This window comes from Panthera tigris, chromosome A2, assembly GCF_018350195.1.
Source record: "Panthera tigris isolate Pti1 chromosome A2, P.tigris_Pti1_mat1.1, whole genome shotgun sequence".
Taxonomy (NCBI): domain Eukaryota; kingdom Metazoa; phylum Chordata; class Mammalia; order Carnivora; family Felidae; genus Panthera; species Panthera tigris.
The window spans coordinates 134,455,214-134,479,125 of NC_056661.1; the positions used below are offsets into that span (position 1 = coordinate 134,455,214).

At 36.2% G+C, this 23,912-nt stretch overlaps 1 protein-coding gene across 1 annotated transcript in view; it reads left to right on the forward strand.

Annotated features, from left to right (window-relative positions):
• CFTR (CF transmembrane conductance regulator) overlaps positions 1-23,912 on the forward strand; it is a 182,542-nt gene that overhangs the window by 34,169 nt on the left and 124,461 nt on the right. Inside the window, exons 4-7 of the mRNA XM_007089169.3 lie at positions 15,507-15,722; positions 18,660-18,749; positions 19,602-19,765; positions 20,606-20,731. Of these exons, the coding sequence (XP_007089231.1) occupies positions 15,507-15,722; positions 18,660-18,749; positions 19,602-19,765; positions 20,606-20,731 (596 nt within the window). The remainder of the gene's footprint in view (positions 1-15,506; positions 15,723-18,659; positions 18,750-19,601; positions 19,766-20,605; positions 20,732-23,912) is intronic.

Consider the following 23,912-nt stretch of genomic DNA (forward strand, 5'->3'; position numbering starts at 1 on the left):
ATTATACTTGAGAATTTCCCTGATCTGGGGAAAGAAAAGGCATTGAAATCCAAGAGGCACAGAGAACTCCCTTCAGATGTAACTTGAATGGATCTTCTGTATGACATATCATAGTGAAACTGACAAAATACAAGGATAAAGAGAAAATTCTTAAAGCAGCTAGGGGTAAACATGTTCTAACTTACAAAGGGAGACCAGTAAGAGTAGTGGCAGACTTATCTACTGAAACTTGGCAGGCCAGAAAGGAATGGCAGGAGATCTTCAATGTGATGAACAGAAAACAATATGCAGCCAAAATTCCTTTATCCAGCAAGTGTCTCATTCAGAATAGAAGGAGAGATAAAGGTCTTCCCAAACAAACAAAAACTGAAGAAGTTCATCACCACTAAACCAGCCCTACAAGAGATCCTAAGGGGGATTCTGAGAGTGAAATGTTGCAAAGACCACAAAGTACCAGAGACATCATACAGGCATGAAACCTACAGACATCACAGTGACTCTAAACCCATATCTTTCTATAATAACACTGAATGTAAATGGACTAAATGCTCCAACCAAAAGACATAGGGTATCAGAATGGACTAAAAAAAAACAAGACCCATCTATTTGCTGACTACAAGAGACTCATTTTAGGCTTGAGGACACCTTCAGATTGAAAGTGAGGGGATGGAGAACTATCTATCATGCTACTGGAAGTCAAAAGAAAGCTGGAGTAGTCATATCAGACAAACTAGACTTTAAATTAAAGGCTGTAACAAGAGCTGAAGAAGGCATTATATAATAATTACAGGGTCTATCCATCAGGAAGAGCTAACAATTATAAATGTCTATGCGCCGAATACAGGAGCCCCCAAATACATAAAACTGTTAATCACGAACATAAGCAACCTTATTGATAAGAATGTGGTAATTGCAGGGGACTTTAATACTCCACTTACAACAATGGATGGATCATCTAGACACACGGTCAATAAAGAAACAAGGGCCCTGAATGATACATTGGATCAGATGGTTGACAGATATATTTAGAACTCTGCATCCCAAAGCAACAGAATATACTTTCTCCTTGAGTGCACATGGAACATTCTCCATGATAGATCACATACTGGGTCACAAAACAGCCCTTCATAAGTATAAAAGAATAGAGATCATACCATGCACACTTTCAGACCACAATGCTATGAAGCTTGAAATCAACCACAGGAAAAAGTCTGGAAAACCTCCGAAAGCATGGAGGTTAAAGAACACCCTACTAAAGAATGAATGGGTCAACCAGACAATTAGAGAAGAAATTTAAAAATATATGGAAACAAACAAAAATGAAAATACAACAATCCAAATGCTTTGGGAAGCAGCAAAGGCAGTCCTGAGAGGAAAATACATTGCAATCCAGGCCTATTTCAAGAAACAAGAAAAATCCCAAATACAAAATCTAACAGCACACCTAAAGGAAATAGAAGCAGAACAGCAAAGACAGCCTAAATCCAGCAGAAGAAGACAAATAATAAAGACCAGGGCAGAAATAAATGATATAGAATCTAAAAAAACTGTAGAGCAGATCAGTGAAACCAAGAGTTGGTTTTTTGAAAAAATAAACAAAATTGATAAACCTCTAGCCAGGCTTCTCAGAAAGAAAAGGGAGATGACCCAAATAGATAAAATCATGAATGAAAATGGAATTATTAAAAGCAATCCCTCTGAAATATAAGCAATTAGCAGGGAATACTACAAAAAATTATATGCCAACAAACTGGACAACCTGGAGGAAATGGACAAATTCCTAAGCACCCACGCACTTCTAAACTCAAACAGGAAGAAATAGAAAACTTCAACAGACCCATAACTAGTGAAGACATTGAGTCAGTTATCAAAAATCTCCCAACAAATGAGTCCAGGACCAGATGGCTTCCCAGGGGAATTCTACCAATATTTAAAGCAGAGATACCTATGCTTCTCAAGCTGTTCCAAAAAATAGAGAGGGAAGGAAAACTTCCAGACTCATTCTATGAAGCCAGCATTACTTTGATTCCTAAACCAGTCAGAGACCCAGCAAAAAAAGAGAACTACAGGCCAATATCCCTGATACAAAAATTCTCAATAAGATACTAGCAAATCGAATTCAACAGCATATAAAAAGAAGTATTCACCATGATCAAGTGGGATTCATTCTTGGGCTGCAGGGCTGGTTCAACATTTGCAAATCAATCATTGTGATACATCACATTAATAAAAGAAAAGATAAGAACCATATGATCCTGTCTATCAATGCAGAAAAAGCATTTGACAAAATTCAGCATCCTTACTTAATAAAAACCCTCAAAAAAGTCGGAATAGAAGGAACATACTTAAACATCATAAAAGCCATTTATGAAAATCCCACAGCTAGTATCATCCTCAATGGGGAAAAACTGAGAGCTTTCCCCCTGAGATCAGGAACATGACAGGGATGTCCACTCTTACCGCTGTTGTTGAACATAGTGTTGGAAGTTCTAGCGTCAGCAATCAGACAACAAAAGGAAATCAAAGGCATCAAAATTGGCAAAAATGAAGTTAAGCTTTCACTTTTTGCAGATGACATTATACATGGAAAACCCGATAGACTCCACCAAAAGTCTGCTAGAGCTGATACATGAATTCAGCAAAGTCGCAGGATACAAATTACACTCTTATACACTAACAATGAAGCAACAGATAGACAAATAAAGAATCTGATCCCATTCACATTTGCACCAAGAAGCATAAAATACCAGGAATAAACCTAACCAAAGATGTACAAAATCTGTATGCTGAAAACTATAGAAAGCTGATGAAGGAATTTGAAGAAGATATAAAGAAATGGAAAAACATTCCATGCTTATTTATGGATTGGAAGAATAAATATTGTTAAAATGTCAAAACTACCCAAAGCTATATACACATTCAATGCAATCCCAATCAATATTGCACCAGCAATCTTCTTGAAGTTAGAGCAAGCAATCCTAAAATTTGTATGGAACCACAAAAGACCCCGAATAGCCCAGGTAATTTTGAAGAAGAAGACCAAAGCGGGAGGCATCACAATCCCAGACTTTAGCCTCTACTACAAAGCTGTCATCATCAAGACAGCATGGTATTGGCAGAAAAACAGACACAGAGACCAGAGGAATAGAATAGAGACTCCAGAATTGGACCCACAAAAGTATGGCCAACTAATTTTTGACAAAGCAGGAAGGAATATCCCATGGAGAAAAGACAGTCTCTTTAACAAATGGTGCTAGGAGAAGTGGACAGCAACATGCAGAAGGATGAAACTAGACCACTTTCTTACACCATTCACAAAAATAAACTCAAAATGGATAAAGGACCTGAATGTGAGACAGGAAACCATCAAAACTCTAGAGGAGAAAGCAGGAAAACACCTCTCTGACCTCAGCCGCAGCAAGTTCTTACTTGACACATCCCCAAAGGCAAGGGAATTAAAAGCAAAAATGAACTATTGGGACCTCATGAAGATAAAAACCTTCTGTACTGCAAAGGAAACAATCAACAAAACTAAAAGGCAACCAACAGAATGGGAAAAGATATTTGCAAATGACATATCAGACAAAGGGCTAGTATCCAAAATATAAAGAGCTCACCAAACTCCACACCCGAAAAACAAATAACCCAGTGAAGAAATGGGCAGAAGACATGTATAGACACTTCTCTAAAGAAGACATCCAGATGGCCAAAAGGCACATGAAAAGATGCTCAATGTTGCTTCTCATCAGGAAAATACAAATCAAAACCACACTCAGATACCACCTCACGACCAGTCAGAGTGGCTAAAATGAACAAATCAGGAGACTATAGATGCTGGCAACGATGAGGAGAAATGGGAACCCTCTTGCACTGTTGGTGGGAATGCAAACTGGTGCAGCCGCTCTGGAAAACAGTGTGGAGGTTCCTCAAAAAATTAAAAATAGATATACCCTAGGACTCAGCAATAGCACTGCTAGGAATTTTCCCAAAAGATACAGGAGTGCTGATGTATAGGGGCACTTGTACCCCAATGTTTATAGTAGCACTCTCAACAATAGCCAAATTATGGAAAGAGCCTAAATGTCCATCAACTGATGAATGGATAAAGAAATTGTGGTTTATACACACAATGGAATACTACATGGCAATGAGAAAGAATGAAATATGACCTTTTGTGCCAACGTGGGAACTGGAGAGTGTTATGCTAAGTGAAATAAGCCATACAGAGAAAGACAGACACCATATGTTTTCACTCTTATGTGGATCCTGAGAAACTTAACAGAAGATCATGGGGGAGGGAAAGGAAAAAAAATTAGAAAGGGAGGGAGCCAAAGTATAAGAGACTCTTGAAATTGAGAATAAACTGAGGGTTGATGGGGGGTGGGAGGGAGTGGAGGGTGGATGATGGGTATTGAGGAGGACACCTGTTGAGATGAGCCCTGGGTGTTGTATGGAAACCAATTTGACAAGAAACTTCGTATTAAAAAAAATAATAATAAAAAAATAAATAAAATGGGTTCAGCAATAAATAAATAAATAAATAAATAAATAAATAAATAAATAAATAAATAGGTTTAGGAAATTTCTTTGAAAATACTTATTTTCTATTATGATCCCAAATCACATTATCTTACTAGTACAAGAGATTGCTAATGTTTTTATTTTTTTGTATTTGACTGTAGGATATCAAGACACAATGTCAGGTCAAATTTAGCCAATTATCCATATGAATAAATGTAATATCTTGCAATCATACCTGCATGCTGAATTTCAAGGAAAAATAGAAAAAATTTAAAGCTTGGCAGCGAGGTACTCTCGTAGTATATTTTCTCAGTCACCTCTGTCTTCATCAGTGGGAAGAGAGCTCTGTACCTGAAAGCCCCTGGCTTTCTGGTGTTTAAATGTAGTCTGGGATGCTTCCCAGTGCTATTAAATATGACTCAGATATGTTAGTTTTTACATCACCAGAGCATCATTTCAAATCCTTAGTTGTAACCTGTAAAAGGCATGACAAGTTGAAAACTTATTTAGCCTTTAAGTAAAGGCTGTGCACAGTATTTGCTTTGGGATGAGTACTATCTTTATTCACAGGTATTGTATTCATATTGATCTCCATGTATTGGAGAGTTAGCAGTGCCATAGTGTCAAGTTGCATGTTTTTAAGAATTTGTAGTTTGTACATACCACTAAAAATACATTTAAAAATTTATTGTGACAAAGATGGTCACATTTCGGTCCAAAATGTTTTGTAATTCTCTTGACAATCACCTGGAAAAATTCTTCTGGCTTTTGAGTTGATCTGCCATCCATCTATCCACCCATCTGTATCTATCTGTCTGTCAATCTGTCTGTCTGTCTGTCCATTCCTACAGAAACCAACAACATTTTAGGGAGGGAAATATTTTGTTCATAAATATAAGTAAGGCAAGTCAAGAATTAATTATCTTTTAAGATGTCATTGAGGTGATTTTTCTCAGAAAGGGTACTCAGAACTTGGGAAACAGTTTTATCCACAGCATCTGGCTCTATTTGACTTATTAAAAAATATTTTGTTGGTTGTTTTAATGACAATGGTGTATATGTTTGAGTCAGTGTATAGAAGTACAATTCTCTCTGAACATATATAAGAATGTAACATTCTCAATAAGTTATAGTTGATTGAAGTGAATGACACTTCAAACGATTGTTATGTCATGATCAAGATTGTGGTGAAGCTGAAAATTCTCTTCAGTCATTGTCTCCATCACACACTGCTACCATTGATTAATACTGATTAACCTAACATCCTAACGATAGAGCTCCTTTTATGCTCTGCCTGCCTTGTGAAATAATTTATCCAGCAGCATTGAAGTTTCATGAGAACAAAAGCACTCATTTAAATGTGATAGTTTAGGTGATACATGAACATATTTATCGAATGGTTTTTTTGGTCATGTGTACAAAACCAAAAAAATGGCTTGATATAATTTAATGTTTATTGAATTTAATATTTATTGTACCTAATCTATTCTAGGTTCAGCATTAAGTCCTTTATGCAGATTGTCTTATTGAATTCTTCTGGTAACTCCATGGAGCAGATGTTATTACCTCTAGTATACAGAGAAGGAAATTATGAAACTTTCCAGAGTACACATATGGTAAATTTTAGTGATAGGTCTCTTTAGCCCCAAAGACTGTGACCTTTCCACAATATCCGATTATAATTGTTATATAATTATATTTGTAATGATTGTCTTTAGGTCCTCAACAGAATGGTGTCTCTAGTAACCAGCCTCAGGTCTGCTGAGTTTTTTGCATCTTCCTAGGAGACACAGGTTAACAGAAGCTTAAAGGCTGAGGGTTCTTCCAGGGTCACCTGAGGGGCAAATCTGAAGAAAGTTTGCAGTAGGGGAACAAACTAGAATCTTCTCCTTATATTCCAGAAGGAACTGTGTCAAATCCACCCAAGGGCCAGTATTGCCAAGGTCAAACTTAAAAACAAAATTAAGGGGTAGAAGAATGGCATGGGTGTAGATAAGGACTTATTCTTAAACTTCTCAAACTTAAACATATCCTAGCAAAAGGAATCTTAAAGGCTTTCATGGTGTATTAACTACTCTTGAGTGGGAGTGAGGGATGAGGTGCTCTCCAGTAAACATGAGCCCTAGACTGCAGGTCTGGAACCATCAGCACGTTCAAAGGGCAAAGTTTACTTCCTCCAGTTCACCTGCTACAACCTATAACCTGTCTATAACCAACAGAATATTGGTGAGGAAAAGAACCGATGGGAAAAGCAAGGAAAACGTGTGCGGTGGGAAAGCATGGAGAGGAAAATTTACATTGGCAGTGGTACAGGTGTGGTGAGACGAGGTTTCTCACTCTTGTCACAGAGAAAAGACCTCACTGAGGTTGTGAAGTTTTAAGTAGTGAAAATGTTAAACACTGTAACTCTTAAAGAATTTAGATAACCATGTGGTCATTAAGACGAGTGCAGCTTTTCAGCATACCTAATCTCTTGTCTCTTCTTTTTGTCACTTACAGAAGAAAAGAAGGGTAGAAAATGTAGCCATTATTATAAGACCTCTGCCTTTTGAAGCAACTTCTACCAGTACCTTAGTATTTATGGTATTCTTTTGGGGCATTCCTTTTTTTCCTCTGCTTGTATCAGCTTGGGGATTTTTCATTCCATTAAATGAGTGAGGATTCTTGAAATTGCTAGAACACTACTCTTGCTAAAAGGTGGACATGCTTTCAAAATTATCTGTACATTCCTAGTCCCTCTAAATCAGGATAATTGTGACACAAAGAGTATTCAGTTGTTTTCAGGACTGATAGAAAAAGTGGTGTAAGATTTGCTTTTGACTGTGAAAGGTTAAGAAAAAAAGAAAATGCTATTATCAAGGAGCTTGTATCTCTACAATAGTTGATGTAATTTTAACTCATATTAGCTATGGCCTCTCATCATTAACTATGTACTTGTTTTTTCTTCATCTGACTCAGCAGCCAGATACAACATGTCTTTCACATTTAAGACTCCTAGCATAGAAGAGAAACTGACTGTTGAAAAACTGAGCGTGAGAGTCAGTTAAGGACAGTGAGAAGCAAGCCAAGTGTTGGGAGTACTGTGAGCAAATTGCTGAGAGAATAGTGTTATCCCTTCTTGATTCCTAGGCCGTTCTGGGCATATTGCCATCATCAAAGTGAGATGCATGTCAGTACAACTTGGGTCAAACCCGTTCTATTCATTAGACCCCAAGAAGGTTATGGACATAAAGGAGAAGTCCTAGTACTAATGTTGATAGAGTTCTCAAGTCCCATGGTCTGTATTGCATAAAATGATCTTTTATCTCTTATGGTTTTTTTAAAAAATGTTTATTTATTGATTTTTGAGAGAGAGAGAGAGAGTGCACATGCAAGTTGGGGAGGGACAGACAGGCAGGGAGAGAGTAAATCCCAAGCAGGCTTCATACTCAGCGTGCAGCCTGGTGCAGGGCTCCATCTCACGACTGTGAGATCAGGACCTGAGCTGAAATCAAGAGACGCTTAACCAACTGAGCCACCAGGCTCCCCTGTCCCTTAAGTTTTAACAAAGACATTGAGTAGGCACTTGAATACAAGCCCACTGCTAAGAAACGGAGAGCGTTTGAGGGAATTCTGCCCACAGATGGTCCCTGGCTTAGGCTCTGACTTATGTATGTTCCTTTCAGATGACTGGTTACCTAAGGACAGCTATCTCCAGCAAATCTCCTTCTTCTAGATGCCTGTTAGGTGGGTCCCCTTTCTCCTCTTCCTTCCCATCCCTACCTCTCCCCATATGTAGCTTCTTCTCTAACCTCAGCAGTGACTTGCATGCTGTACTCTCTAAACTTGCCCTATATCCCATTTCTACTCGCTACTAGAACCCTCATCTCTAATCCACACTTCCTTGTGTTGTCTACCTGAATGAAGGCAATCTACACCTTCCCTCAGTTCCTGTGATAAGAGTTGGGAGTTCTTGGGCTTTAGATTTCTTTGAATCATAAGGAATTTCTGTATCACTCTTCTGGATATTTCTGTATCCAGAAGCCCCACCCCAAATATGTGATTTAATTGATTTGGGTGGGCCTTGGGATAATAGTAGTCTCATTAAGGTTCCCAGGTGATTCTGATTTAGGTAGACAAGAGCCAACATTACTAAATGCATCTGATTTTTGCTAGAATGACCCACACTGAGAAAGCATTTTAATTTGAATTTTTCTTAATGATGATATGAAAAAACTGAAAAACATAAAAATGAATATTAACTCTTATAATGACATTAGAGCAGTGTTTCTCAAACTTTAATATGCATACCAGTGACCCAGGGATCTAGCTAAGATGCAGGTTCCAATTTAGGAGGTTTTGGGTGAGACCCTAAAATTCTGCATTTCTAAAAGCTCTCAGGTGAAGGCCTTGCAGGGTTGTGGGAGAAGAGAAAGCCTTGGTAGAAGGAATACTGTTGTGAGAAGTGGGCAGATTCATGAGGGCCAATGAGCCCTTGAATAAAGTGACGGGAATCCCACTGGGATGAGAAAGTAGCTAAGGGTTTATTGGGAAATCCCAAAGTAACTAGTGTTAACTTTCCACGTCTTCCAGCGGCGCTCCTCCCAGGACCCCACTGGAGAGAAGCAGATGACAGGATGCATGGAGAGGGCAAAGATATGGTTAAAAGGCACTCTGTTTCTCTTCCAAGATTGCAGCAGAGGGAGATGTTACATCTTTTTCTGTAGGAAATTTGTTACCCGGGTTGGTTGGTTTTTTGTGAACAATTTGAACAGAACGGTGCTCCAGGAGCATTTAGTGGTATATGTACTTTTGAAGGCTAACCTAGGAATCCAGTATCAGGTCCAGTAGAATACTGTGTCTAAAACCAAATGCATCTCCTGTTCTTCCACGTGAAATTTTGGAACAAAATTGATTTGTAAATTGGGAATTGTTTGTGATCATGTTTTTTTTTTATTAAAAATTCTTTTAATGTTTATTTATTTTTGAGACAGAGAGAGAGAGTGAGCGAGGGAGGGGCAGAGAGGAGGGAGACACAGAATCCAAATCTGGCTCCAGGCTCTAAGCTGTCAGCACAGAGCCCAAAGTGGGGCTTGAACTCAAGACCTGATCCGAAGTCGGATGCTTAACCAACTGAGCCACCCAGGTGCCCTTGTGATCATGGTTTTTAAGACTTAAACTGGATATAAGGGCATCTAGGACTTCCATTCCTGATAGGAACTTGGTGCATTTTTAGCTCTTGTAGCTAACCAGTATCCAATATGACTAATGAATAAAATATGTTTAAAGTAAAAATATACGTATGTATTTTCTTTTCAAAGATGGGGTATTTTTTTCTTTACTTCCCCAGGGCTTGCTCATACTCTGTTGCCACAAACTTGTTTTATGATCTTTGGGCAAGTCAGATAACTTTCCTGGATCTCTGTTTCCTTGAGTATACAGTAAAAGAGGCTGTAGTAAAGTGTATAATGTCTATGATCTCTTTAAACTTTTAAATTATGTGTCCATGAGATGGGTCCTAGAGAAGTGGCATTTATCTTAAATCACAGTGATCTAAACTTATAACTTGATTTGCTAAGTTGATGTTGAACTAATCATAATCCTTGCACTGATGGTCAGTTGAGAGATAAACAAGTCATGTTATAACATTTCCATTTCGATTTATGGTTATGAATAAAGAGGAAGGCTTTGCAGTCAAATGTTTGGTTCAAAGCCCAGGTTTACCACTTAATAGCTGTGTGACACTGGGAAAGTTATTTAAACTTGAATAAATCCTGGTACATAGCAAGTGCTTCATAAATGATAGCTATTACTGGGGCTCCTGTGTGGCTCATTTGGTTGAGTGTCCGAATTCAGCTCAGGTCATGATCTTGAGGTTCATAAATTTGAACCCACTTTGGATCCTCTGTTTTTCTCTCTCTCTCTGCCCTTCCCCCATTCATATTCTCTCTCCCTATCTCAAAAATAAATAAACATTAAAAAATAAAAATAATAGGACTCCTGGGTGGCTCAGTCATTTCTCAGTGTATACCCGTGTGTGTGTGTATTTTCTTTTATGTTTTTGTATGCATGTTTTCTTCACCACTTATTAATGACCATAAATCATATGAAATTTCCTAACTAAATTTTATTATTCTTTTAAATATTTTTATGATTATGAAAGTAATCAGATAATTACTGATAAATTTGATGTTCATCCTTCTAGTTTTTTTCCCATGGGAATAGAATATATACTTTATTAAGGGAGGGGGATCATTGCTTTATATAATGTGTTATAAATCTGCTTCTCTTCTTAATGTATTATGAATGCCTTTTATGTCATTAGATGATTTTTTACCTAGTCACCCTATTGTTTAATAAATCATGTGACTGTACCATACCATAATTTTTCAGTTCCCCATCATTAAATGTTTATATTGCTTCTAATATTTCATGACTGTAAACAGACCTTCAATGACATCCCTTTAGCAGATTTCCAGATTATCAAATTGCCTTCCAGTAAAATGTACTATTTTACTTTCTTGCTACTAAAGTATGAAAATTCAGCCCTCACCAATAATAGGTGTCATCATTTAAAAATTATCTTCAAATTGCTCAGTGAGAAGGAATATATTATTATTTTTCTTTGCATTACTTTTGGTTTCTAGTGAGTTTAAACAGTTTTTGTATATTAATTAAGCATTTATATTTTTTGTGTGTATGTAATTGCCTTTTCATGTTTTTTGTCTATTTTAGAGTTTGTCTTTTTCTTATTGATATAAGAGAGTATTTCCCCCAGCCTATCATTTGTTTCTAGTGAGTTTTACCTCTTATTTTCTTAACAATTAGAGGTTTTAACTTTTAGGGCACCTAGGCAGCTTAGTCCATTAAGTGTCCGCCTTGGACTCAGGTCATGATCTCAACAGCTCATGAGTTTGAGGCCTGCGTCGGACTGTCATGGGCTCTGTGCTGACAGCTGAGAGTCTGGAGTCTGCTTCAGATTCTGGGTCTCCCTCTCTCTCTGCCCCCTCTCCCGCTTGTGCGTGCGTGCGCTCTCTCTCAAAAATAAATAAACATTAAAAAAATTAAAAAAAAGAAGTTTTAACTTTTAAAAATTTGCTGTCAAATCTATATACCTTTTCCTTTGTTTTCTGCTTTTGTTATCAGACATTATTAAAAGCCTTCCTACCCAAATTACTTATGTTTTTACATGTTTTTTTATATTTATTTATGTTTATTTATGTTTTACTATTTCAGCTTTTACATGTAAGTATCTAATGCATTTGCAATTTATTTTGATGTATGTTTGAGATAAAAATGTAATTTTAAAAGTGAGTGTCCAGTTTCCTCATCATTTATTGCATAATCTAGCCTTTCTCCACTGAATTAGAATAACATAATACACAAAATTATTACGTGTGCTTGAACCTGCTCACAGATAAATCACTCTATTTCTTTGTCATGCCACATATTATAATAGCTGTATGATTTAATATCCAGTAATGTAAACCTTTTCACACATTTTTCTTATTCCTCAAATGTTTTTGACTAATCTCTCATTTTTTTCAAATGAAATTTATAATCATTTTACCCATTGATTAGCAAATACTCACTTAGTGGATGTTCTGTGCTAGGTATTGTGCATCATGTTGGGATTATTATAGAAATGAAGACAATCAGTCCCTGCTATTATGGTGCTGAAAATCCACTTCCAAAGAACCCACCTGAAATTCTGATGAAAGTTACGTTAGACTTACAAAATACCATGGAGAGAATATAATCTTTGTAATATTCAGTTTTTCTTTATAGAAAAATTTAAAGTCCTTAAGACTTTTATTTAAGACTTTAAATTATGTCTTAGTAGTGGCGCCTGGGTGGCTCAGTCAGTTGAATGTCCGACTTCGGCTCAGGTCATGATCTCACCGTTTGTGAGTTTGAGCCCCGCGTCGGCCTCTGTGCTGACAGCTCAGAGCCTGGAGCCTCCTTTGGATTCTGTCTCCTTCTCTCTCTGCCCCTCCCCATTTGTGCTCTGTCTCTCTGTCTCTCAAAAATAAATAAATGTAAAAAAAATTAAAATATGTCTTAGTAATGTTTATAAATATTTTTAAGGTATATATATTAATTATTGGTATTTATAATGTCTCTTGTTATATAACATAAAATTTTATATAAATGGGATACTTATTTAATTGATTATTATGCTTGGTATGTAGGAATTTAATTTCTTAGTATAATTATTTCTTAAACCTCTGCCTATGAAACTCTTAATTCACTTAAATTTGTTATATGGATGGTCATATTTTATGCTTATAATGATCCTTTTCATTTCTTCATAATACTCATACCTTGATCATTTCTCTTATTGAGTTGTAACAGCTAAAAGTTCCAGAAATTGTTAAATTGTTCTAATAACCAGTATTCCTATTGTTTGTGTTGGCCTGACCCTAAAGGTAATGCTTTTAGTTTTATTAATTAGTTTGTTAAGATTAGTTAATTAGGTGTTGATTGCCGTTTTGAAGGAAAATTTCTTTCTTTATATTCAAGTATAGTTAGAACATTTATCAGAAACTGATATTGAAGTTTTATCAGATTTATTACAGTTGTTAATGAGATAATCATAAGTTCTTCTATAGTCTATTGGATTCTATTAATTTCTTAATATTGAGCAATCCTAACTTCTCAATATTTCTCAAATAATGTCCTAGTATTCCTGGGATAAAGACATATAAATAATATTGTAAAAAAGTTGACATACTGATGATCGTGAGGAATTTAGTGACTACATACCATAGAAAATAATGGAACCTTAGAAGTTCTTCAACTAATCATGTACTTGTATCAGAAAAAATAACTACGCTTTGAGTTTAGAGGTATAATTTTTAAAGTAAATATCTAGCCAACTGCAAACCCACTATTAATAGAAAATTAAATCAAAGTAAATGTGGTATTGACATTTGTCTATGAAGAGCAACATAGTATAGAAAAATTCTAGAATAAAATATTGATCTAAAAGTAATTTTGAGGATGAAATATTGCCACTCTAAGCACACTGTGAAAAATTATATTTGTAATGCAGATAAATTCATACCTGTAATTTCAAATACAAGATTTATTTTGACTTTATTTTCCTGGTGTAAGGAGTTATTTTGAAATAAAATTATCTCTGCTAGAGAAAGTCTGACATGGGTCTATGAAACTTGAAAGAAATAGGGCATCACTTGCACAGATTGTAGTAGTTTAAAAATGGAAACAACCTGTATGCCCCCAGTTTAAGACAATGGGACATATAACCTGATGTATTCAAGGATGTCATGTTGAACAGCACTTAGAATAAATGTGTAGCTATGCGAGGATAAATGGAAATAAATGTCAAAACCACAGTGTAAATAAAGAATAGTTGCAAAAAGCATAGTATGATACCATTTATACAAATTTAAAACACCAGAGCCAATTCTTTCTATATATTCTAAAGGTGGATACATGTGTAATAAAAGTACGAATCATATACAATATGATACACACCAACAAAAAAGTACACACTTATTTACTTTTTAAAAAACAAGTGCTCTTCAGCAGATACAGCAAACAATTAACATGTTATATGCAGATAAGTTAGTGATTTTCTTTTCAGTACTCATCTGTCTGAATACAGGTTTGAATATGGCTAATGTGAGATGAGAAAACTATAACCCATTTTGTGATTAGTTTGGAAACTTTTAAAAAGTGTTTGATTCTTTTCTTATATTCAGAGCCTTAGTCTACATAGTTAATTTGAAATAAAGTACTGAATATAAAGTATAGAATGCACAGCTAGTGATCAATCAATGACAGCTCTGTATAGGTTAGGATTGATTCCTAATGGGGATGAACTTGATACAGAAAAGCATTTTTAGTTATTGGGAATAAGGGGGCTTGTGGTATTGGGCATTTGTGGTTTAGAAAAGGGATTGTAGAAAATGGAGGAGAATAAGCAAATTAAGGGTTGAGGGGGAGTAAACTGAACAATGCTGTGGTACCAGTCTGACTGGAAAATATACCTTTGAAATGGAATCAATTAGCCTAACATCACATCCCTGGAGGGTTTAGCTTCAGATCTCCATTTCATTGGTTCATCATAAAACAAGACAGGGGAGGTTTTGTGTTTTTCTCTCTTGAAAACAATTTAGTAAGATGGAGAAGAGTTAGACCTCTTGAATTCAAATCTATTCCTATATATTCAGGAGGAGTGGTAATGGATTTGATGGACAATTTGATTTACTAATTAATTGAGGACCCTGATTAGATGCATTTGGAAAGCACAGCTTTCGTCTTCCTGTGTTAACTCACAAGCCTTTGAAGAGTTGATAAATCATTGGAAACTGGACTGAGGTTGCAGTTTGTTTTAACACTGCTTCCCTGAAGTCCATACCCATTCCGTACCAGGGTGGGCTTGAGACCAGAAGTGGAAGTGGCTGAATTAAATGCCACCAGTGCCTGCATGCTCTTTCCTCCTGTTGCCAGCTCCCCTTTATGTGGTTGCTTGAGAAGCTGTTTTCATTCTGGAAATAATGCCACTAACTCCAAACACTTTCTCAAGTTCTATTTTGAGGTCCCATCAGGTCACTTGGTGTCTTTGGCCTTAGTTTCTTCATCCACAAAGTGAAAATAATAATGCCTACTCTGACTCCTAAAGCTGTCCTGAAAATCAAATGAAAATATTTCATAAACCATTCAGTGCTATGTACATATTACTGATTAATATACCATTCCAGAAACCACACCTTTACTGTATGGCCACTATTCACTTTTCAGTCAAGAATATCTTATGCATAAACTTGTCTCCAAATGACTTTCACTACAACCAAAAATCAAATCTTATTTCAAAGTATAAAAATGAAAATAATATCAAGAGTTTTACATATGGCGCAGCCCTCTATGTTAGCCCATTTTAAATCCTTCTCTAAAGATGAAAATTTTTTTGTTGAAATTGTGGGGCCATTTTATGCAAGGGAAATGAAATCTAATTTCTTGGTTTTTCCTCTTTTTAGGAAGTCACCAAATCAGTCCAGCCTCTCTTACTGGGAAGAATCATAGCTTCCTATGATCCAGATAACAAGGCGGAACGCTCCATTGCAATTTATCTAGCCATAGGCTTATGCCTTCTCTTTGTCATGAGGACTCTGCTTTTGCACCCAGCCATTTTTGGCCTTCATCACATTGGAATGCAAATAAGAATAGCTATGTTTAGTTTGATTTATAAGAAGGTAATGCTTTCTTGCATAGTCTCCATGCTACATGCAACATGTTTTAAATGTCATGTTGATACACATAAGGGATAAATGCTAAAATCAATTTTGTAGGCCTGTTAAGTAAATGGCAGCATTAATTAATGTTTCTCATTTTCCTTGGTGATTAATTCAGTTCATTTTGGCTAATAATTATTGAGTATCTTCTTTAAACTCCCTATGCTATGGATTTCATTTTTTAAAAATATTTTTTAATGTTTATTTATCCTTGAGAGAGACAGAGAGAGTGTGAGCAGGGGAGGGGCAGAGAGATGGAGACAGAATATGAAGCAGGCTTCAGGCTCCGAGCTGTCAGCACAGAGCCTGATGTGGGACTTGAACTCACGGACCGAACTGTAAGATCATGACCTGAGCTGAAGTTGGAGGCCCAACAGACTGAGCCACCCAGGTGCCCCAGATTTCCTTTTTTAAAACTAGTCACATCATTGTGTTTTGGAATGTATGGCTCCCCATTAAAATGATACTTACCATCCATGTAAAAGTCATTGGCAAAATATCTTGTGGTAAAATGCCATATATCTTTACGCTCAATAACAAGAGTGTAGTATGTAATTGTTATTGATAATCCAAGCAATAACAGTTCCTGCCTTAATTAGTTGTGACACAGTGATTTTGTCATCCTTTGAGTCCTGCAAATTGAACATTTTTGCAACAACACATGTACTACAATCATAAGAACCTTCTCTACTTTTCTGTATGCATTATCCAGACAAGAGCCCAAGTTGCAGAAGCATGATTTAGGTGAATGCAGATTAAGACTTCCCACCTTACAAACACAATTTAATATCATTTCAGTGACATGCTTTGTAGGCCATGTGTGATTGCTTGGGTCTACCAAGTCATTACAGTAAAGCTGTTTTGGTTGAATCATTTGGGTATTGCTTTACCCTTCTTCTCTTTTTCTTCCCCCAATGTAAAAACTTTATATACTTGGCTTATAAGGGACATGGATCTGAAATTACCTCTAGCAAATAACCCATAACACTTCATAATATATATGCAAGGTCAGTTGTGTCATAAAACCTTGATAGTCATACTTTATTGTTCAAAACAGCCTTTTATGGATGCACACGAAAAAAAAATAGAGTCCACAGTTTAGTCAGATCACCTCAGCTACAATGTCATCAATTCAACCAAGTACCAGGAAAACATGGGTAATAAATCAACAAAAATTTTGTTTTGATCCAGAAATTTTATGGGCTAAAGGGGATGGGAGATCAAAGAAGGAGAAGGTTATTTGTAAATTCATGTGTACCATTTAGCACAAATACAGCAGCATATGTGCTTTCATACTCAGAACACGCTGAGGAAGAGTTAGAAGCTATTGCATCTATCCTTTTTTCTCTCATTTTTGAGTATTTGTATTATTATCTGGTTTGTTTACCCCTCTAGCTGCACTTACTGGCCTGCACTGGCACCATCACCAGAGAATTCAGTTGTGTCTTCACGTGGCTGTGGTTTGGTCCCTAAAGGAGCCTGAAGTAGACTGGTCCCATATCAGACCAGCTCCATTCACATGGCAGGCAACCACTAATTCTCCTTACAGTACCCCAAATTTTGTAATACAGCACTTTTTTGCTTTGCTCCAAAATCTGCAACTATGATACATTCAAATTATATTTTAAATAATGAACCTAAATACATTCTGTAAATGTCAAATCATTATGTTGTACACCTGAAGCGAATACAATATTGTATGTCAACTGTACTTAAATTAAAAATGTAAAAATACAAGAAAATAATCTAAATATGAACTAAATTTATCTTTGCTTATGAATTTCAAGAAGACAGAAATAATAATGAAAACAAATCTTCGCTGAGTGCTTGCTATGCACACCTGAGATAGATGAAGTCTATTAATGAGGAGTGTGTGACCCAGTCAGTGGAATTTTCCCCTCATATTGCTCTAATAGTGTTTTGGAATTAACTGCTTTGATTCTTTTTCATCTGTACTTATCTAAATTCTATTCATTATTCCACATCCATCTTCAATTTTACCTCCTTGATAAAATCCCAATTTTTGTAACCAGGTATGTGAACTTTCTCATAACCACCCGGTTATATTCTGCTCCCTTGACCTCATATCATATCATATTTAGTTAATGTATGTACTAGGTTACCTTAAGGCAAGAAATATGTATTAATAAATCCTAACAATAATTCCTGAAGCCTTGAATCCAGTGATTTGCATCTCATAAGTGCTCAATACATATACATTCAATTGAAACAAATATTGGATAGGTACTCTCCAATCAAAGGCATCTAAGGGATAATAAATTCTTATTAAATTTTAGGCAAAGTATAACTGGTATTTCATAACTATTATTAATTTATCTACTTACCAGTTCTATTTGTGTAGGGATGTATTTTTTCTGTGTAATATTTAAGGATTTTGTATTGTTAATCTTTCACAAAGTCATTAATGATTCAATTATTCATAATATACTTTTATTGACTTTAATTGTCATTTTATTCAATAGAATTACTATAGGACTCCACTATAGAAAAATAGAGTTACTATAAGATTATAGGATTTAATCTCAAATTTTGCTGCCTATAAAAACAAAACAAAACAAAACCCACCAAAATCTCCACACCATATGAATGGACATTTAAGTGTAATATCATTACTGTTTTGGAGTAGAAAGGATGTTCTTACTATCTAGATGCTAGAAAATAAAATACAGGCATGCCAGTATAATATATTTAGTGAAGAGAAATATTTATAAATCGGAGAATATCCTAAGCTAGATAAACATAAAATAATTTTCATTACCTTTACTTAAAAACGCATGCATAGCGACCTAATTCTTCAGCTGTATTATAATGTTATTTATAAATATTCTTTTTGTCTTCTCTTTGTCAACATCACCTAACTTCCGATTTTCCTTTTAGACTTTAAAGCTGTCAAGCCGTGTTCTGGATAAAATAAGTATTGGACAACTTGTTAGTCTCCTTTCCAACAACCTGAACAAATTTGATGAAGTATGTACCTACTGATTTATGCATTATTGTTATAAATCATACAACCCCAAGGGTTTTTATGGGTTAGTTGATAGTAATATGTGGCTAAATCATAGACATCCCTACCTTCCCTATTCCTGCAAGGTTGGGTTGCATAGGACAGTGCCGTTCCGGGGGCTTACAGAACCAGCCGATACAAAGGCATCTCAGCTTGCTGCATATTTAATGAGGTGTTTCAAAATTCATTTTTTATCAGATCTTGTTTCCTTTTAATACTTTACATCTGTTATTTACTCTGGCTGAATATGATACTCTGAGCAATTCTTGTTCAGTGCTGTCTTATGACACAAATAATTGCAAGGTCTTTGAGGACACATAATGTGTTTTATTTATCTTAGCATTTTCAGTATGTAGCATAATGTTAAACCCACAGCAGGTGCTACATAAATTACTAATGAATTGAGCCTGCATTTACTCTGAATATTTTGTCAGGTGATAGAGTTGTTACCTTGAGCCTTTGGAAACCCTTTTGCTCTTACATGTTTATACCATGGCTCTTGCTTTATCCAAATAGAAGTAAGTTATTTAAAATAAGTCCCTGACCCGATACTTAAGATATTTAATTTTAATTCCATTGAATAAAAACACCCCGAAAATGCAACAACTTGAAATTTGTTCCTTGGGAAATCCTAGTCTATTTGTAGAATGTTTAAGCACACTGATGTATTCTTCGTGTAACAAACACATTGAGTTTAGCACAGTGGGAACCATGATGTGTTTGATTGTATAAGCTCGCTGTGCTCAATTTCTCCCATCTTAGGCTTGTTTGCTTGTTTGTTTGTCACTGGTTTTCACTGTGATTTTATTTCGCAGGGACTTGCACTGGCACATTTTGTGTGGATTGCTCCTTTGCAAGTGGCTCTCCTCATGGGGCTCCTCTGGGACTTGTTACAGGCCTCCGCCTTTTGTGGTCTTGCTTTCCTCATAATCCTTGCCCTTTTTCAAGCTGCACTGGGAAGAATGATGATGAAGTACAGGTAGCACTCTGGTTACATAGCTTGGAAGGATTTTAAGTTAGATATTCCAAAAGTCTAGTAAAACCAGGGACTGCTGTATATACTGAACTGGGATCTACTTCCTGGATGTCACTAAAAAGGAGTTATTTTAATAGTGTAAATCATACTCAGTGTATTAAGGGACTTTTTTTTTGCTTATCAATCTATATAATTTCTTTTTAAATATCTTAATATTCAGTTCATTTTTATGTATTATAATATTTAGGTAGAATGGATAAAACATATATGTACATGGGAGTGAATGCATAAATGTTGGATAGAATTTTATAGGTTTTTCCTACTCTGGTTCAAGGATAATCACACTACAGCCTTGGTTACTTTTTAGTAGAGAATGAGTTAATGATACAAGTCACAGCTTATGATAGAGGACTTCTAGAGTTTGTCAGCTAGAAGATGATAGAATGTATACAAAATGTGGAATCTGCTAACTCTTGGTTTAAATACCAGACTGCATGCTTACTAGTTATGTGACCTGACTCAAGTCACTTGGCCTTACTGAGTCTCTGTTTTTTTATCTTTAAAATGGAGATAACCACTACTTCTAGACTTCCATGAAGGGTACTACACTGGGATAGTATGTGGAATGCATCTAATAGTGTGTGGCACATAAGAGGCATTCACTAAATGGTAGCTATTTAGTGAATGATTTTTGTTCATGATTTTTGTTACCATCTGTTAGATAATAAAATAAATGTTCATCTGTTTAATAAGAAATGTGGATTTTTTGAAAAAACTTCTGTAGTTCTTAGTGGTAATTTGACTTGGTTTTATTAAGTATTTGATTGATTAATTGATTTACAGAGATCAGAGAGCTGGAAAGATCAACGAAAGACTTGTGATCACCTCTGAAATGATTGAAAATATCCAATCTGTTAAGGCATACTGCTGGGAGGAAGCGATGGAAAAAATGATTGAAAACCTAAGACAGTAAGTCTTTCTGATAATTTCAATATCAGTAGCTATTTCATGTTTAATATTTTAAAGATGAGTATGTCACAGTGGGATTTCAGTTCATATGTGAAGTTTCTGACAGTCAATTGTATTAAGTTATATCAATATTCCTGTATCACTATCAAGTGGCATAAAGTCATTTTCATGGTCTGTATATAGTTGGTTAAGTGTGTTATTTTTTATTACAAGGATATTTATGCCTTATGAAGAATCTCCTCTATGTGTTTATAGCTGCTTATTATACTTATTTGACTAACATAATGATCATAATGCTGGAGGCTGAATAAAACCTTAAATGAAACCAGTAGAGCAATAAGTGTGCAAATCTGAACCAAATAAGTGGTTTTCTGTTCTTCCATTTCACTTATGTTATGGCTCAGGAAAAGTGAAAAGAAACCCTTCTCTTTGGTTAAAGTATCATTGTTCTTCCTTAACTTAAGGATAATAATACAGGATAATATCTAGTAACTTGTGTTTCTAGAAACCCTGCATTTGAGAGGTCAGTTCAAGCAATGAAAGCCACCACCTGAGATAGAATCAATACTTGGCACCTATCTCTAGTCTTATTTCACCTCCGATAATCTCTCTTTCACTGACTGGTAAAGACTAAATCCAGTGAAAAAGTATAGCACAGACTGAGATATGATTACTGTGGTAATTTAGGGTACAATATAAGCTATGGCATTCCTGTAGCCATGAGACCATTTCTTTCAGTCAAGTTCCATGTTCTACAAACTGCAATCAAAAAAGGGTTCTAGGAGACTCAGTGATAGATGTACTACTGTTAAAGAGCAGATAATTTCAGGTCCTATAGCACACGAGAGTTTCACAGGGGAAAATATACAAAAAAGGGTACCCTTTTGGATGATGTGAATGTGGTCATCAGGAAATTGGGCTGCTGATTCCAGTAGCCGGTGATAACTGAGCTGCAGGTGTGTGATTGGAACAACAAAAGAAATGCTGAACTATTAAGGCCTTTGCCATGTAAATAGAAAGAGTAAAAGAGTAAATATTTCCCAAACATTACTGTCACCTGTTTTTATTATGACTTTCAAAACAAATCCAGGAAAGGAATTATATTTTCTTTCCAGAAACATCCTTAAAGATCTTGGGGAATTGTCTAGTTGGTTGAAGTTGTTTTTCTTTTTAACAAAGTGACTTCTCTATCACACTTGTCCCCTCGGTCGTTTCTGTGCCTATAAGCACAGACATAGCAAGAATGATGAGGAGCTGATCAGAGGATCTGGTTGTCTCTGGATTCAAGATAAACTCTGGTCAGGTCATTCTAGGTGCTGACTTTTCTTGACTTTGGTTTTTATTTTTCCTCTTCCTCAAAAGATGAAATTCATCCTTTCTATTCTGTATTTCTGTCTGGCCAATTCTATTAGCAAATGCTTGGTTGTAACTAGTGTGATCTGGTTCTTTAATCTGTCATGAAATTGTTACCCGAAGAGGCTGGGAAGTGCTGATGTAAATATGGGAAAGTAAGAATTGCTTCTCCTTAAAAGAGCAAATATAATATTCTGGAAGAGAATGGCAGGATGCACTTCATAGGGGTGATTACCTCAGCCAACGCCATTGTTGAACCGGGCAGAGACTATAAAACTCTCTGAAAATCTACTCCTTTATTGCTCTTCTTTAACAAAGGTACTTTCAAGTTTTTTTAAATAAGAAACTGATAAAATATTTTTATGACTTATAAGGTACAAGTGACTTTATTATGGAAATCACTACTTTTTGGGTGATTCTTGTAAATGTTCTTGAGTCCATTATGCTTTTCTAGTCATACCACTTCTTCCTTTTTCCTCAACTGTTTCTAATATATTTCAACAATTGTCACAAATTCATGAACACTTTTGTGAGCAGTGCTTTTTAGCATTTTATTAATATCAACCTAGCCAATATTATTCTTTCTGTTGAAGATTAAGGATTCTAAGCATAGATTCTCAGTGTTAGGCCCTCTGCTGCTGTCATTTACCTTGGCAATAACTCCAGCAGAGAGATGGTATGTCTCTCTTCTACCCATGTGGATTCTATAGGATCAAAGGGAAGGGCAGTTTGCTTAAGATTGCATAGCTGTAACTGGCGGAGCCGGGTCAAGCCCCAGAGAGATTCCAAAAATCCCAATCTGCCTTCAATGCCAAATAACTGAAATAAGTAAGCATTAGACCACATTAGATTGTGAATCATGGTCTAAGTTGGGCATGTTGAACTTCATTTTCTTGATCAGAGTGCTCAGGATTATACTTTTTTTCAGACTGAAAAAAACCCAAAAGATTTTTTCTGAACGCTGCCACTTGAGAATGAGAACTTTTCTGAATTATACAAATGTGTGAAACCAGCACCCAAATGCCAGGCACAGCTATTGCTATTGCTTCCTCCCACCAGAACCGTCTGCTTGTCTGTTCATCCCTGCTTCTTCCCTTGAGAGATATGAATAGGAGGATCACAAGTGACTAATTTTTCTTCCTGGAAGAGTGGGATGGAAGTTGAAGGCAGTATTGTTCTCTCTTGTTACCAGCATCTGCACTCCCTATTTTCTGCCTGCTGGAGCACTGAAATCTCTTTTATATATGTTAAAAAAAATAGTTCCCGTTTGCAGTTCAGACTAGAAGATCAGAAGTAAAAAAATATATTGTTGCAGGAGTGCCTGGCTGGCTCAGTTAGTGGAGCTTATGACTCTTGATCTCTGGACTATAGGTTCTAGCCCCACATGGGGTATAGAGATTCCTTAAAAATAAAATCTTTTAGGGGCGCCTGAGTGGCTCAGTCAGTTGACTGTCCCACTGGCTTAGGTCATGATCTCACGGTTCATGGGTTCCAGCCCCGCATTGGGCTCTGTGCTCAGAGCCTGGCACCTGCTTCAAATTCTGTGTCTCCCTCTCTCTTTGCCCCTCCCCTGCTCATGCTCTGTCCCTCTGTCTTTCTCTCTCTCTCTCTCTCTCTCTCTCAAAAGTAAGTAAACACTAGAAAAAATTAAAAAATAAAATCTTTTAGGGGTGCCTAGGTGGCTCAGTCAGTTGAGCATCGGACTTCAGCTCAGGTCATGATCGCACAGTTTATGAGTTCGAGCCCTGTGTCAGGCTCTGTTCTGACAGCTTGGAGCCTGCAGTCTGCTTCAGATTGTGTCTCCCTCTCTTTCTGCCCCTCCCCGACT